Here is a 13457-nt window from a genome sequence, read left to right on the forward strand (position 1 = left end):
AAGGTCAGCTTTTCCAGTATAATCCAGGGGGTGCTGCCTTTAACAAGAATCAGATGAGAACTGCATTACTGCTAGCAGTTGAAAAGAGCCACGTCAGCTGACTACACATCAGTATATAGACAATCCCCCTGCAGAACTTAACATCACACACCTTAGTTATTCCAGGAGTTAGAAGTATGCTGACTCAAGTTAGCACATCAATGCAAAATACATTCTTGGGCCTTCAGGACAAAAGAAAAGCATTAAAACTTTACAAATACCTTCAGAAAAAGAAACCCTGGAATGCATTTGGCCACCTCCTTTGTTCTGAATCGCATATTACTGAAGCATCCCATTTTAGATGTCATTTGGCACATTCAGTCCAGTATAAGTCTTACGTTTCATTTGTGCATAGCGATGAAACAGCTGGACTTAGAGAAGTTGCATCAAAACCAATTTCAGTAGTTTTAGTTACCTGCTTTGGCAGACGAGCAATAACTTACCAGCCCATTCTAAAAGGCTGTCCTTGTATAGGAGCATGGAAAGAATTTCAGTCCTTCACTAAATTTAAAGTTTTATTTATAGAAAGTTGACCGCATTAGTCAGTTAATATTTACATTTAGGTAACACAAATCAAAACAAACTAAAAAGCCACAATTTTAAGGCAGGCAGGCAGGCAAAGATAAAGACAAAAAATAGTAAAATTGTGATTATTTCACTCTGATTTAGTCCAAAGTTTTAGAATTTCTTAATCAGATTAGCAGGAAGAGTAGATTTGTCCAAGTCATCGAAGTATGGGTGGTTCAAGGCCATTTTGCCAGAAATTCTTTTTGCAGGATCATAAATTAACATTTTCTGGAAGAAAAAATAAAAGTAAATGTTTACTCCCTCATGAAGTGGGTACTCAATATTAAGCAGATAAATATTTAACCATAGTAATAATCAGATAACTAGAGATAAGTTCCTCCCTATGTTCCATGATATCTCAGAAGTCAGTGCTACTTACAAGTGAGAATGGTATTAATGTCTAACATCCCCATGTGAAAAACCATTTATCCACAGCCTACGCTTGTATCAGGGTACTGTGTGCAATCAACTAAATCCAGAACCAATTATCAAGTGGCAATAATTATTAGGCTCAACTTCTCAGTTAAGGGAAGCTGGTAAAACTTAGGCTGCTAAAGCCTATAATACTTACATGAACAAGTGTTCATGAACTTGTTTTATTACACTGATATTGAAGAAACTGATGTGAAGCTGCTTATTTTCAGTTTGGTGCAGCTGTTCACAGTTGAAATACAGCAACTGTTCAGCTACAGGATCCTGGTTAGGAAAGAAGTATTCTTGCATACGTAAAGCAGATGGTTCTGAAAAAAACAGTTCTGAAACATGGATTTCTTTTCAAAAAGCAACTGTCTTCAGCTGAAGAACTCAATAATGAAGCCGATGAGAGAAAATACAATGGCTGCCATCCCCTCTAAAACAGTCCTCAAAACTTTTCTAGGAGAGGCAAGAGATTTGCTTTGCTATCCGTTTTAAAAAAAGGATCCACAGTTGATATTATGCAATCTGGCCAAAAAGAAGGCAAGTATGGAGCTACCTACGCAATTGTATGCTTGCATGTAGACATAATTAATTCAGAGGGAACTCCTGCAGTCCTCCTTCCAAACCTTATAAGGTTACGTGGCTTTGGAACAACTCTACGTTTTCATATCTAGCATCATTCTAAAATATCCTAAACGCTAAAAGCTTACTTAAATCTAGCGAAATCCCTGCCAACAGTCTTTTTCATTTTACTTGTCCTTACTAGAGGAAAATATATTTCAAATTCGAAATCAGTAAGTACACCACCCCTTTTTAAAACTAGCTGTTTTACCTATTGCTTCCATCTTCAATGGTCTACAGAAATACAAACACACTTTCACAGCCACATCTATGCTATTGCTCTAGGAACAAGCTATTCATTTCTGTTGCCTTTAAATTTGTATCACTTCACTCTAAAGCAGGACTACAGGAAATTTAAATGGGTTCCAGATGCCTCAAAATGCAGCCATGCCACCATTGGTAGGCAGCTGTAGAAAGCTAAAATTTTAGTCTTAATTCAAGGCAAAACTTTATGTAATTCAATATGCTTTAAGATTAGTTTAAAGTTTAAGATTACTGTTAAGATCACTTGATTGATTTTTTGTCTGCATTAATAGCAGCAAAAAACATTTTTTTCATGATGAAGCCACCACTAAGCTCAGTTCAGTACTTAGCAGGCCAGATCAGTGATTGTATCGAAAACACTCACTCGCCTGTTCAATTACTTTCAGCTTTTAAATAAAATCAGTAGCAATTCCATCGCAAACTGATTTAATAGTGATGCTGTCAGCACACAAGTTGAGGATAATTACTCTGCAAGTCAGTTCTTTCTGTAAAATACTGCTATGTGCTTCAGAGAGCTACCCGAAACAACTTTAACAACCCTTGTTCAGTTTACCAGGCTGAACTGTGGTTCTGTTCTCAGGAAGAACAAGCGAGACATTGTAGTTATTTGAGCTCCTTGAGTAACACCACTCCCTTATGCATAATAAACGACTTCTCTTGTTTATGACTGCTTAAAACACGAGCCAGCTACAGGGGTAATTGCTGTACAGGGTTCTCCTTGTAGCAAGGTGGTTCTGAAGTTCAAGCTTATCTCAAGATGCACAGAACACCCCCCACCATACGCAAATCTGTACTGTATAAATGGAGCTTAACAAAGCCAAATGATAAAGTCACCCAGGTACATTCTTAAAGTGCACGTAAACGCATCTAAGAATTAATGTAGATTCATCTGCAGTGGCAGCATGTGAGCTGGAAGAGCACTAAACGAAGTCAGATGAGGATCTCATCAAATAAACTTGGCCATAGTATTTTAACTGCTTGGCCATGGAACTGAAGTAAATACACCCTAGCCACATGTATAATCACCAAATATACAGAACGGTGTTATATAATCAATAAATATACAAAATGGTGTGGCCAGATTGGCAAAGATTATAAAGCTAGGAAGATTATCACATCAGAAAGGGATAATCAGAAACAAATGGAAAATGCTCACCTGTGTTGTAGGCTCACATGAAAAACTCCAAGAGGAGCAATCTCTGGAAAGAGATCCATCCTCAGAGGCAGTCAGCCCTTAAATGGAGTCTAGGAGAGGTGCAGCCAGGCTCCACCCCTTCCAGTCACACAGGTGAATTGCCTTCACCTGTGATCCCACAGCTGACTCAGTGCTCAGCTCAGGTGGTCCATCAGAGGTTAAGGCTGTGACTCAGCAGTTCCCATACACCCCAAAATATAGAAGCTGAAGTCATTCAACCACAGCCAAACCACTAACTTTAATATTAAAATGCCACTGGCAGAGACCCTACGTGCTGACCTAAAGAGCCTCCATTTTCACATCTAATCAATAAATCCCGCTCTGTTTCCATCACTTTATTCATTTAAGACATCACAAAAGCTTAACCAAAATGAGCCAGTCACTATTAGTCCATGTGCTACCACAAAAGTATTTCCAACTACAAGAACAGTCCTACAGACATCACAATTAATGCCACTGCCAAGAAGGTATCAGCTATAGGCTTGTAGAAATTAGAGTACTTGAAACTACCTGCTTATTTCTTCACAAGCAGTTTAGGAGAGAATACTTACAGACAACAGATCGAGTCCATCCTCATCTAAGTTTTGGACATGCGTTCCCAGGCTGCCAGGTTTCCATTTTGGGAAAGTGTTTTTATAGTCTTGCAAGGATTCCACATCAGGCCACACATCATTGTTGGGTGTCCCTAAAGCTCTGTGCAAGCATAAGCAAAACATTTCATCAGTTTAGTATGAAAACTGTATGCACTGTTATAATTTTAGTAAGTTCACAGTAAGGGAAAGTTTCACCATGACATACCTGAAGATTCTGAAGAGCTGGTCAATCTCTGAGTCCCCGTGGAAAAGTGGCTTTTTAGTTGCTAACTCTGCAAATATGGTACCTATGCTCCATATGTCTACAGGAGTGGAATAACGAGCAGATCCTAGCAGTACCTCTGGAGACCTGTACCACAGTGTCACTACCTATTGAACAAACAATTTTTTATTGTTTATTTCTCTAAGATAAGATTATAGAATCAGGTCCTCAAATTGACTGCCACCACAGCAGCTCATTCATTAATAAGGAGCATTCAGCTTTTTTGATAAAAATAATTTCCTGTTTAGACTAGAAGATTCAGTAAAAAATACTTGCATGAAACTTCACTTAAAAATAAGTGTACAAAGTCCTGTTGCAGTAGTTTCTACTGCAAGCAAGCAGTTGCCTGCACTTCTTCACAAAGAGCAGGAAGCACATCTTTAGCACCTAACTGGTCCGGCCTACCTAACTCACTATCAAGGTAACAGTGGCATTCATAAGATGCATTAGCACTTAAGAGTACAACAGGGTCTGGGGATTGGAAAGCTATCAAGTAAAACTAAGCTGAAGTATAACCATAATGCTGTTAGTTTATGACAACTTTAAAAGCTCCATGATTCCATTTCCAGCTTTTTCATAAACAGTTATTACAAGGAAGCTAATAAGCCTTGTCCAAATTACCAACAGTATGTTCAACTCACTTCATGAGTGTATACCCGCACTGGGATTCCAAAGGCTCGAGCCAATCCAAAATCTGCCAGTTTAATCACCCCTTTGTCATCTATTAGAAGATTCTGAGGTTTTAAGTCTCTGTGCAGAACTCGTCTTGAATGGCAGAAGACAATACCTTGCAAGATCTGATACAGGTAACTCTGCAGACAGGAAGAAGTGAGAGGAAGGGGAAAAAAAACACACATGAACTTCATTGAAGTCAGTGGTTCTACAACGTAAAGCTGTTTCCTTATATTAACTCTGCCCATAGAAGTAGATCCAAAGCATTGCAAAAATCGAGTTCAACCAAAAATCCATACAAAGTTGGGTGTCTGAGTTTAGTTCAAGGCAGTTAATTTCATAGTTGCATTTGAGAGCGGAACTTTCTTTTAAAGAAAAGTTCATCTTATTATTCACAGCTGCCTTTTCAGTCCTTCCTTCTTCCTCAAGGAAATACTAAGAGTTAAGATAAGAGCAAGAGTTAAGACTTGCTTATAGCTTTGTAGGGCACCTTTAATTTTTAAGTTACACAAAGAAATTATCCTCATTACCTTAACACGCGAACGATCCAAATATTGGCCAGATGGAATAGTATCCAAGTATTTCTTGAGGTCCATGGAAAGGAATTCAAAAATGAGGTACAGCCTTGCATCCTGCATAAGAACATCCTGAAGACTGAAAATTGAGGATACAGTCAACTGCACTGCAAAAAGCACAGACCCACTCGTTTGCTTCCCCTCTCAACATGGAGGCAAGCTGATGTTTCTTAGGTACCTAATAAGAAAGGCTTACAAAGCTTTCTCTCAGTCTTCAAAGATTAACAGCCTTAGCAAGTTGCACTGTTGTTTGGAAAACTGAGCATATATGAGACAGTGCCCAAATGAGACAATCTCTTGTATGCTTCCTCTGAATCTTGTATTTCCTCATGCCTAGCATGAGGCATGGGAAGTCTAAGGAAAAAAATAAGTTCCTAAAATAAGTCTGCAGGTATTAGTGCCTAGCTTCCATCTGAATCTGGCTTACTATAGCAGAATTATTGGAAGAGTTTAAGGGCTCTGCATTAGAATAGGAACCTACTAGATGCAGCAGGAGTTGTACAGGTTTTTAAGCATCGCCTCCACCCTTAATAGATGATAAAGGTTCCTCAATACATGCATTCATTCACTGTGACACAACCTGGCTGAAGCTTGGCCAGTTTCAGGCTGCATTAAATCCAAGGTATTCTGCTGCACTAAAGCACATGTATTTTGCAGGGAAGACAGCAGTTACAACCAATTAATTCTTCCCATCAAGCAGCCACTGATGGAAGTTCCAGGCACAGATCAGAAGTGCCAACTGTTAGCATTATAGTGCAGCACCTACAGCTCTGCTATGGGACATTAAGGAAGTGCCTGGTGACAGAGGCCCATACTGAGAACACTGAAGTCAGATAAATAAGTCCACAATAACAAGAAGTTCTGAGACTGACTTAAACAGTTTTCAAGCAGCACATTGTCTCCACTCCTTTAATAACCATTCTGAAGATAATTAACAGAAATACTTTTGTTCAATTTTTCCAATAGGAGCAGCAGAAGACAGTCTTAACTAAAAACCAGCGTGCTCTCAGGATTTGGGACTGAAGGGTAATATGCTTTGCAGCAACTACATAGAATAACCGCCTCCTTGCCAGAACAGTGGCAAAACAATTCACCTGAAGAGACCTAGAGCCCTTCAGAGAGTATGGCTAAATACCAACGTATGCATACCAGACTATATTGGGATGATGCAGCTCTTTTAACAAAGAAATTTCTCGGATAGCAGTACTTGGAACACCTTCCTCCTCACTTTCTAGACGTATTTTCTTCATTGCAACCACTTGGCCTGTGGTTTTGTGGCGCCCTTTATACACAACACCATAGGTACCTGAACAAACAAACAGGGAAACGCACATAGCAAATACCGGTCTCAGGCACAGACAAGTCATGCAAATAAGAGCTGCTAAATAGGCAAGAATCCTTGCAACAAAGTATTTTTAACAGTGCTACCGGGTCAGCAGAAAACAAAACTGGAACCAGTGATAAATCTCAAAAAAAAAATTAACTATTTGAACTATCATCATTGACAGAAATAGAAACCTCAAAGCAACCAAGCAGCCCGAGTATTCTTCATGCACTTCCTGAAGAATCAATTCCTCACAGGAAGCTGTGACTGGTTTCTTTCAGGAAGAAAGATGCATGCATGAGGCTTCAGTTATGAGGCACTGCTGTGAGCACCAAGCAGGGCATTGCAATTCATTTAGAGGCTTCTCAGAGTAATGCACTGCAAATCCTCAAGCATACGCAAGGCTGAAGTATTACGAAAGACACCAACTTCTACCTTTGATAAAGGAAGGGCTCCCAGTGAAAGGGAGGTTGTGACCAATGTCTGCACCAGTTTTTTACAGTACGGTGCCTTATAGAAAGCCAACATAGGCTCCCCAGGGAGGTGGTTGACTCACCATCCCTGGAGATGTTTAAAAGCCATTTGGATGTGGTGCTCAGGGACGTGATTTAGCAGAGGGTGGTTAGAGTTCGGGTAGCATGGTTAGGTTGTGGTTGGACTCGATGATCTTTAAGGTCTTTTCCAACCTGAGTAATTCTATGCCTCTATGAAAATGCACTTCTGCACAAAGGTGCATGATGTTGCCCTTCCTGTAACAAGTACAGCGACAGACACAACCCTTCTCCCTACCAGGGGCTCCAAAAAAAAGCACCCCCAAAGTGCAGTTCCAGGAGCAACTTGTAAACAAGTGCTGTTGCAAAGGAATAGATACGTTCCAACTTCCCAAACAGGAAAGCTGATTTCCGGACTCAGAACGCTTTTGCCCTCTCAGAGGAACAGTTCCCCACTGCCCATCAGTGCGAAGGGAGATGCCCCCCAGCACTGAGCAGCTGCTTCAAACAGACTGTCATCTTCAGAAGAAAAGCAGCCCGAGTGCATTTACATAGAGATAAGACTCCTTAGAATGCCAGTGGTTCTCATGATAACAGGGGGTCACAGAGCTTACAACAGCTGGTAGCCCAAGCTGCAGAACCCTGCAAAGCTCCCGGCATCCTTACTCACCTTCCCCAATCTTCTCTATCTTCGTGTAATCCTCCATGGCTGTGGGTATACCTGGAACAAAAAGCCACGAGGGTCAACAGGCGATCCCTGAATGCAGACAAGTCCCAGAAGTTACACGCACACCTCGGAAGATCGCGTAAAGAAGATTGAGCGGGGAACATTTACCGCTCCCCTCTACAAAAGGGTGGGGGGGGGAGCATTATTCGGGGACCCAGCTAAAAAACCGCCATCCCCGAGTACAAGCGCGCACCGAGTCAGAAGGGAAAGATGGCCTCTTGAAGAAAGCTCGCCGAGCCGCGGAGAACACCCTGCTCGGGAGCCCTCCTAGTTACGCGTTAGCAGCAACGCGCCTCGGCCCGCGGGACCGACCGCCGGCAGCGCACGAGGACGGCAGCCCCGCGCCGCCCGCTACCCGCGCGCGGTTCTCCCCGCCACAGCCGCCGCCCGGGGCCCCCCGCGACGCCCCCAGCCCGGGGCCCGGCGCTCCGTCCCGCCCCGGGAAGCCGCTGAGCCACGCGGGGCCCCGAGCGGCGCCGACCGGTCCTAACCGCCGCGGCCCAGCTCCCAGCACGCCACCGGCGGCTGCCGCGGCCGCTCGCACCGCTGGAAACCCGAGCGGAGGGACCGCGATGCCGACACCCGCCGCCCCCATCCCGGCGGAACGGCCGACCGCGGGGGCCCGAGCGCCCGCACCCCCCGGCGTTACACGGTCGCGCTCACAAACGGCCGCACAAAGCCGGCTCCCCGCCGCCTCCGTACCGCCCGAAGCCCCTCGGTCACCTTCCCGCAGCGGGTACCACGGCGAACCCGAGGCGCCAGCGCCGCCGCCCAGCTCCGCGCCGCAGGGAAGTCCTCAGCCGGGCGCGGGGGCGGGCGCCGCGCATTCGAACCGGCCGCGCGGAGCCGTCGCCGCGTCCCACCAATGGAGCCGCGCCGGGATGATTCAAAGCGGCCAATCAGAGCGCTCCGCTCCGGCGGCGCCAAAGAGCGAACGAAAAGCGCCAGGGAAGAGCGGCGCGAGCGGCCCGTCCCGCGGCACAGCGACCCCTGCGGGCGTGGCGGCGTTCGGCGCCCGAGCCGCTGAGGGAAGGGCCGGCCCTCGAGGGGCAGCGCCGTAAATCCATCGCGTCCGGCTCCGAGGGCGCTGATCCGCAACGCGCTTGTTTAAACCATACGCGTTGCTGAAAGGTCACTGGCCGCTTTAATGCCACAAAACGTAGCCGTGTGGAAAATTAAAGCCCCGTGTGACAGCTCTCAGATGCAAATCAATTCGTCACTGTGTTATAAGAGCTTTCGAAGAAGGTCGGGAACATCACTGGAGATGTAAAGCGGGAGTCGGCTCTCCCGTCGTCGTGACAGCGCGGAGAAAGCGAGAGCCGTGCGGGACTGCTCGTTGTGGGAACAGCCGCAAGTGCAGAACGGCTGCTGGCGTTTGTTTGCTGTTGGTGGGGCTCGTGCTCTGCGGGGAGGCGGCCCACGTTCAGCCACCTCCGCTTCGGGTACCTCCATCCCTGCGGTCGGAATTCTGCCCCGCCCGCTGCTGCCAGCAGCTCCCGTGGAAGCCTGTGGTCCCCGCGGCACTGAGGTGGAAGCGCAGCCGCACGCTGATGAACTCTTTCCTATTGGTTCGCTGCAGCGGTTGGCGTTTTTGAAAGAGCGTTGCTCCCAAGTGTGAGCAGGACGGGCCGGGCTCTGAAAATCCGTGCAGCTTTTCCCCGTCGAGGCATCTCTGTCGGACGCTGATTTCAGCAGGCAGAACTGCTCGCCGTGCACTTCCTTCTTCCCCGTTGCTCGCGGCAAAGGCGAGAGGCCGCCGCCCGGCTCCTCCCCCTCCGACACACATCGGTTTCAGCAACATAAATCCTCCGCTTTCCCCTCCCTCGAGGGGAATTTTTGCCCCCGAGGAACAGGCGGCACGCGTGCCCTCCAGTTTCTGTTTACCTCGAGGTTTGCGTTCCCAGCACTTGCCGAGAGTACCCGCATAGAACAAAGCCGTTGCATCACTTTGGGAAGCCCCGGGCAGAAGAATCAACGCAGTTTGTAGGGAGCGAGCCGGGCGTGCTTTGTACGGACACAGAGAAGCCCTCTCCTGTGTAATGAATCCAGCACGGCCCGGGCTCAGCAGCACGCAGGACTGGCTGCACAGCTGAAGCAAAGTGTTTGTGACACGTCCCTCAGGCCTGACTGCACGGCCAGCACAGTCAGCCCGTGTGTGCTCAACAGCTCTGGGGAGCTGCATTGTGCATCCAGCACAGGTCAGAACCACTGCCACTGACTCAGCCGGACTGGTCCTCGTCCACAAATTATAGGGGGGTGGCCCAAATCGATCTTTCCCTTCCAATGAAAGTGTGGGAAATCCCAGTCTTAGCCTGAATTAATGTTTTAAATAGCAGCAGCATCCTTCTCAGTTGCTCCTTGTGGCACGGTGAGCTGCCGGCCAGGACCCTGGGCCTTCCCCCTCACCCCCCAAAACCAGGACCTGAAATGACAATATTTTGACCTCTTTGCCATTTTTGTGTGGCGCTCTTCAGGAAAAAAAAACGGGGGTGTGCGTGGCTTTGGGATCAGTCTGATGGCTGTTGTGCTCTAAGCCCGATATAACAGCCCCCACCACCTTATCTGTTCTTGTGACACTGCCTCAATACACAGGTTGTGCTGACTTAATCACAGCCTAATCAGCTCAGGTGCTGCACGCTCCAAACACAGTGCTTTCTCACTGTGTTCTGGCCAGCTTCCTTGGAAGGCCAAATGCATTAATGCCACGACAGACCTGTAGTTAAATTTGCCAAATATCTGTTTGACGGTTCTGATTACCTACAACTTTCCTCCCTCTGTTGTCCGGTTATCCTCAGGATATAAAACATCTCCCTTCTGATTGGATATTGCTTATCTCATTTTGATTCTTGTTCTCGACCCAGCAACAGCTAACAGTGCTGCTTGACACAGGTGCATACAGCTGATACCTTTGTATTTGCTTTTGCATTGGAAGAGATTTACTTCCCTGTGTGAAGCAATAGTAGCAGGCAGTCTGCTTACAAGTGAGTCACAAATGGGCAGAGAAGTACAGATTGAGGAATTTCTAAGCATTCTATAGCATTCCTGCTCCCATTTAAAGCAAAACGTGAGTTCAGATGCAAAACCGTGGAAAAACTTGAAGTAAAAAAAAACAGTAATCTATTTCTACCTTGGCAATATAACATTAATTACCATTTTATTTATATAAACAGGCAAAGGGCAAGTATATTTAAACCCCTTCTGCATTCAGCTTTTTTTTTTCTGTCCACTTGCTTGAACTGAAATGCTATTTGTGCAAGGAATATAGGATCAGACCTACAATGCCAATCTCAGATTATAGTATTACTGTTGTATTCATGGCTAAGAATCCAACATAATACTCTGAACAACTTCTATTCTGAGTAGAGGACAGCTGCAAGAGTCAATATAGTCTTGTCTTTCCTATAATAATTATATTATCCTCAACAACAGCTTTACTGTAAAGAGGAGGAACAGTGCATTCTGTCTTCTACATAATGATGGGATTTCAAAAGTTGACTTGTTTGTCATTAGAGAATCAAAAATGGATCGTGTCCACTGCATTCAAAAGCAGATAAACACAAATACCGGCTGGCTTCTTTTAGTATCTATTCATAAGACAATATTTTATCAGTGTAACAAAGCAAAAGTGCAGTAGGAGTTATTTAGCAGCATGTAGGAAAGTAAGGTAATATGGAAGGGCGATACCTCTCGGACGCAGCACTTGTGTGACTATTTTAGCTCGTTAAATGGCTTTTGCTCCGCAGGACAATTCCCACCGTCAGGAGACACGGGGAACAGCTTTGCTGCTCACGTCCCACGTTACTGTTTTGACTGCAGGCAAAAACAAACAAGCAAAAAAGCCTCCCAGTAAATGTTTGAGAGCTGCTAAGGGGAAAAGGAAAAAAAGAAAGGAACAAATAGCGCTGCTTTTCTCAGTTACAGCAGACTCGGGGTTTCTCTGCCCTCCTCGTTAGCGGGCGCTTTTCCCCGCACCACCTGCCGCCTCGTTCCTCCCGGGTACCGCTCTGGCTGCCAAGAAAGGAGAGATTCTCCTCCAGACGGGAGCGCAGATGAGACAAGGGAGGAAACGAGCTCAGGCTTTACACACGAGCATCGCGCTCAGATGCTTAAAAATTTCTCCGGCCACCAGTTGCGCGAGCCGAGGAGACGAGTCCCGTCCGGAATAAGCGGAATGAAGACATTCAAAGTGCCGAGGACGCCCGCGAGCAGAACTACTGCCGGCCGCTTCGGGCTCCGTGCGGAACGCCGGCAGCGCCACCCGCTCTCCGCGCTGCGCCACCACGGGGCGGAACGGCCGCGGCCCCCGGGAGCGGTGGCGGTGCACCACGGCCGCCCCGCCCGCCGCCGTGCCCGGCTCCACCTGAGGGGGCGGCGGCGACGAGGGGCAGCTCCTCCCGCCGGTGGGGGCGAGCCCGGACGGCTCTGCCCCCGCGCTGGGCGAGGTGAGGCGAAGCGAGGCGAGGTGCCGAGCGCGCAGCAACATGGCCTCCTCCTCCTCCTCCTCCTCCTGCCTCGCGGGACGGGGCGGCCGGGACCAGGTGAGCGCAGGCGGGAACTTTCTGCTCTCCCCTCTCTCCACCGACGGCGCTCCGCTCGTCGCCGCGCTCCCTCCAGGTGCGAAGGCAGCGGAGCGGGCGCTCGAGGAAACCCCGGCCCCGCCGCTCGGCTCACGGATGACCCCGAAAAGGGACTCTTCGAAACAGCGACCAAGCCGGCGTTCGTAGCGAGCGGCCGGGAAGGGTCTTTTCTGCTGTCGTACATCTGTCGCGTCCTAGGTGCCGTCTGCGGGTACTGCTAATGCCGGTTGCTCGGGTTCTATATGTGCCGTTGGTACTCACGTGCTGGCACTGATGGGCTCGGGGAGTTGTGCTGGGGGAAGCGTTATCGCCCCACCCTTCTCTTCCAGGTGTTACTTTGCTGGCCATGTGCTTTGGTTAACGCGATGAAATGTATCCCAATGTCGTAATACACAGATTTGCTGCGTTATTGTATTTACTGGTAGATAAATATCTTCCTTTTTGTTTCATTTTCCTTTCAAAAATGTAACCTCTGAGCTTCGTAGCGGGTCTGAAAGGCTGTAACAACAAGGGAAAGAAATCAAGTGTGCTTTTAAAGCTGCTGTTGGAGCACTGCACTACTTTGCTGTTGAGAATTTGGGATGTAGAGGAGTAGAATACTTCTTTGATTCTCATTCTGCTCTGGTTGTTCTGAGGGTCAGAGCTGCGTTGTGCCCGATGGTGCTTCTATCCGATCAGTTTACTGAGCCCAACAAGTCTGGGCATGGTCTGAAACTTGTAGGACATTACCCCGAATTGTAGAAATTATGAGTTCATGCACTTCATTCACCGCTGAGCTTAATGTAAACTCAAGGCCTTCATGGGAGAAGAGAGGACACAGTGGTCTCACTGTTGTGCAGGAGAAGAAAAACCCAAACCGCTCGAGTATGAAAGCTGTGTTATCCTCATGAGAAAAAATATTTACTGTTTGTGGAAAACTGATTTCCCAAAATAAGCATTTATGTGTGATCTGCGGACCGTAACTCCCAACTACCTCTGCTTTGGAAAACAGTGCCTTTTTTCCCCAGATGTCGTAAGCTTTGGGGAATATGATGGCTTAGAAGTCAGAACGGTAACATACGGGTCAGACTATCTGCATCTCAGTGCCAGACAGCTCTTTGGTGCAGGCAGTTTCCCATTCGTCTCGCTTTTAC

At 47.0% G+C, this 13457-nt stretch overlaps 2 protein-coding genes across 5 annotated transcripts in view; one reads left to right on the top strand and one right to left on the bottom strand.

Moving 5' to 3' along the window:
- Positions 1 to 541: 541 nt before the first annotated feature.
- CDK1 (cyclin dependent kinase 1) lies at positions 542 to 8553 on the bottom strand. 3 transcript variants are annotated; one of them, NM_205314.2, is made up of 8 exons: positions 8471 to 8553; positions 7691 to 7741; positions 6355 to 6511; positions 5161 to 5284; positions 4600 to 4770; positions 3902 to 4065; positions 3655 to 3796; positions 542 to 834 (listed from the first exon to the last, which is right to left on the bottom strand). In NM_205314.2, exons 2-8 carry the CDS (start codon positions 7725 to 7727, stop codon positions 718 to 720), a joined length of 912 nt encoding a protein of 303 aa, NP_990645.2. In that variant the 5' UTR covers positions 7728 to 7741; positions 8471 to 8553; the 3' UTR covers positions 542 to 717. The 3 variants fall into 3 exon arrangements, with proteins under 3 accessions (NP_990645.2, XP_015143549.1, XP_015143550.1); XM_015288063.4 differs by having other exon boundaries at positions 8450 to 8549; XM_015288064.4 differs by having other exon boundaries at positions 7941 to 8549.
- Positions 8554 to 12182: 3629 nt separating this feature from the next.
- Positions 12183 to 13457, top strand: part of ANK3 (ankyrin 3) — a 344913-nt gene continuing 343638 nt past the window's right edge. For both annotated transcript variants that reach the window (XM_040702299.2, XM_040702301.2), the window contains exon 1: positions 12183 to 12285. In XM_040702299.2, the coding sequence (XP_040558233.1) occupies positions 12229 to 12285 (57 nt within the window). In that variant the 5' untranslated portion in view covers positions 12183 to 12228. The remainder of the gene's footprint in view (positions 12286 to 13457) is intronic.

The sequence above is a fragment of the Gallus gallus genome, chromosome 6, assembly GCF_016699485.2.
Source record: "Gallus gallus isolate bGalGal1 chromosome 6, bGalGal1.mat.broiler.GRCg7b, whole genome shotgun sequence".
Classification (NCBI taxonomy): domain Eukaryota; kingdom Metazoa; phylum Chordata; class Aves; order Galliformes; family Phasianidae; genus Gallus; species Gallus gallus.

What these genes read in the sequence shown, in the direction of transcription:
- CDK1 (NM_205314.2), bottom strand. Translation starts at nt 7,727, where the DNA reads ATGGAGGATTACACGAAGATAGAGAAGATTGGGGAAG. An exon ending in GATAGAGAAGATTGGGGAAG is followed by an intron (nt 6,512 to 7,690) that starts GTGAGTAAGGAT and finishes TTGTTTGTTCAG; the next exon opens with GTACCTATGGTGTTGTGTAT. An exon ending in TGGATCGTTCGCGTGTTAAG is followed by an intron (nt 4,771 to 5,160) that starts GTAATGAGGATA and finishes TCCTGTCTGCAG; the next exon opens with AGTTACCTGTATCAGATCTT.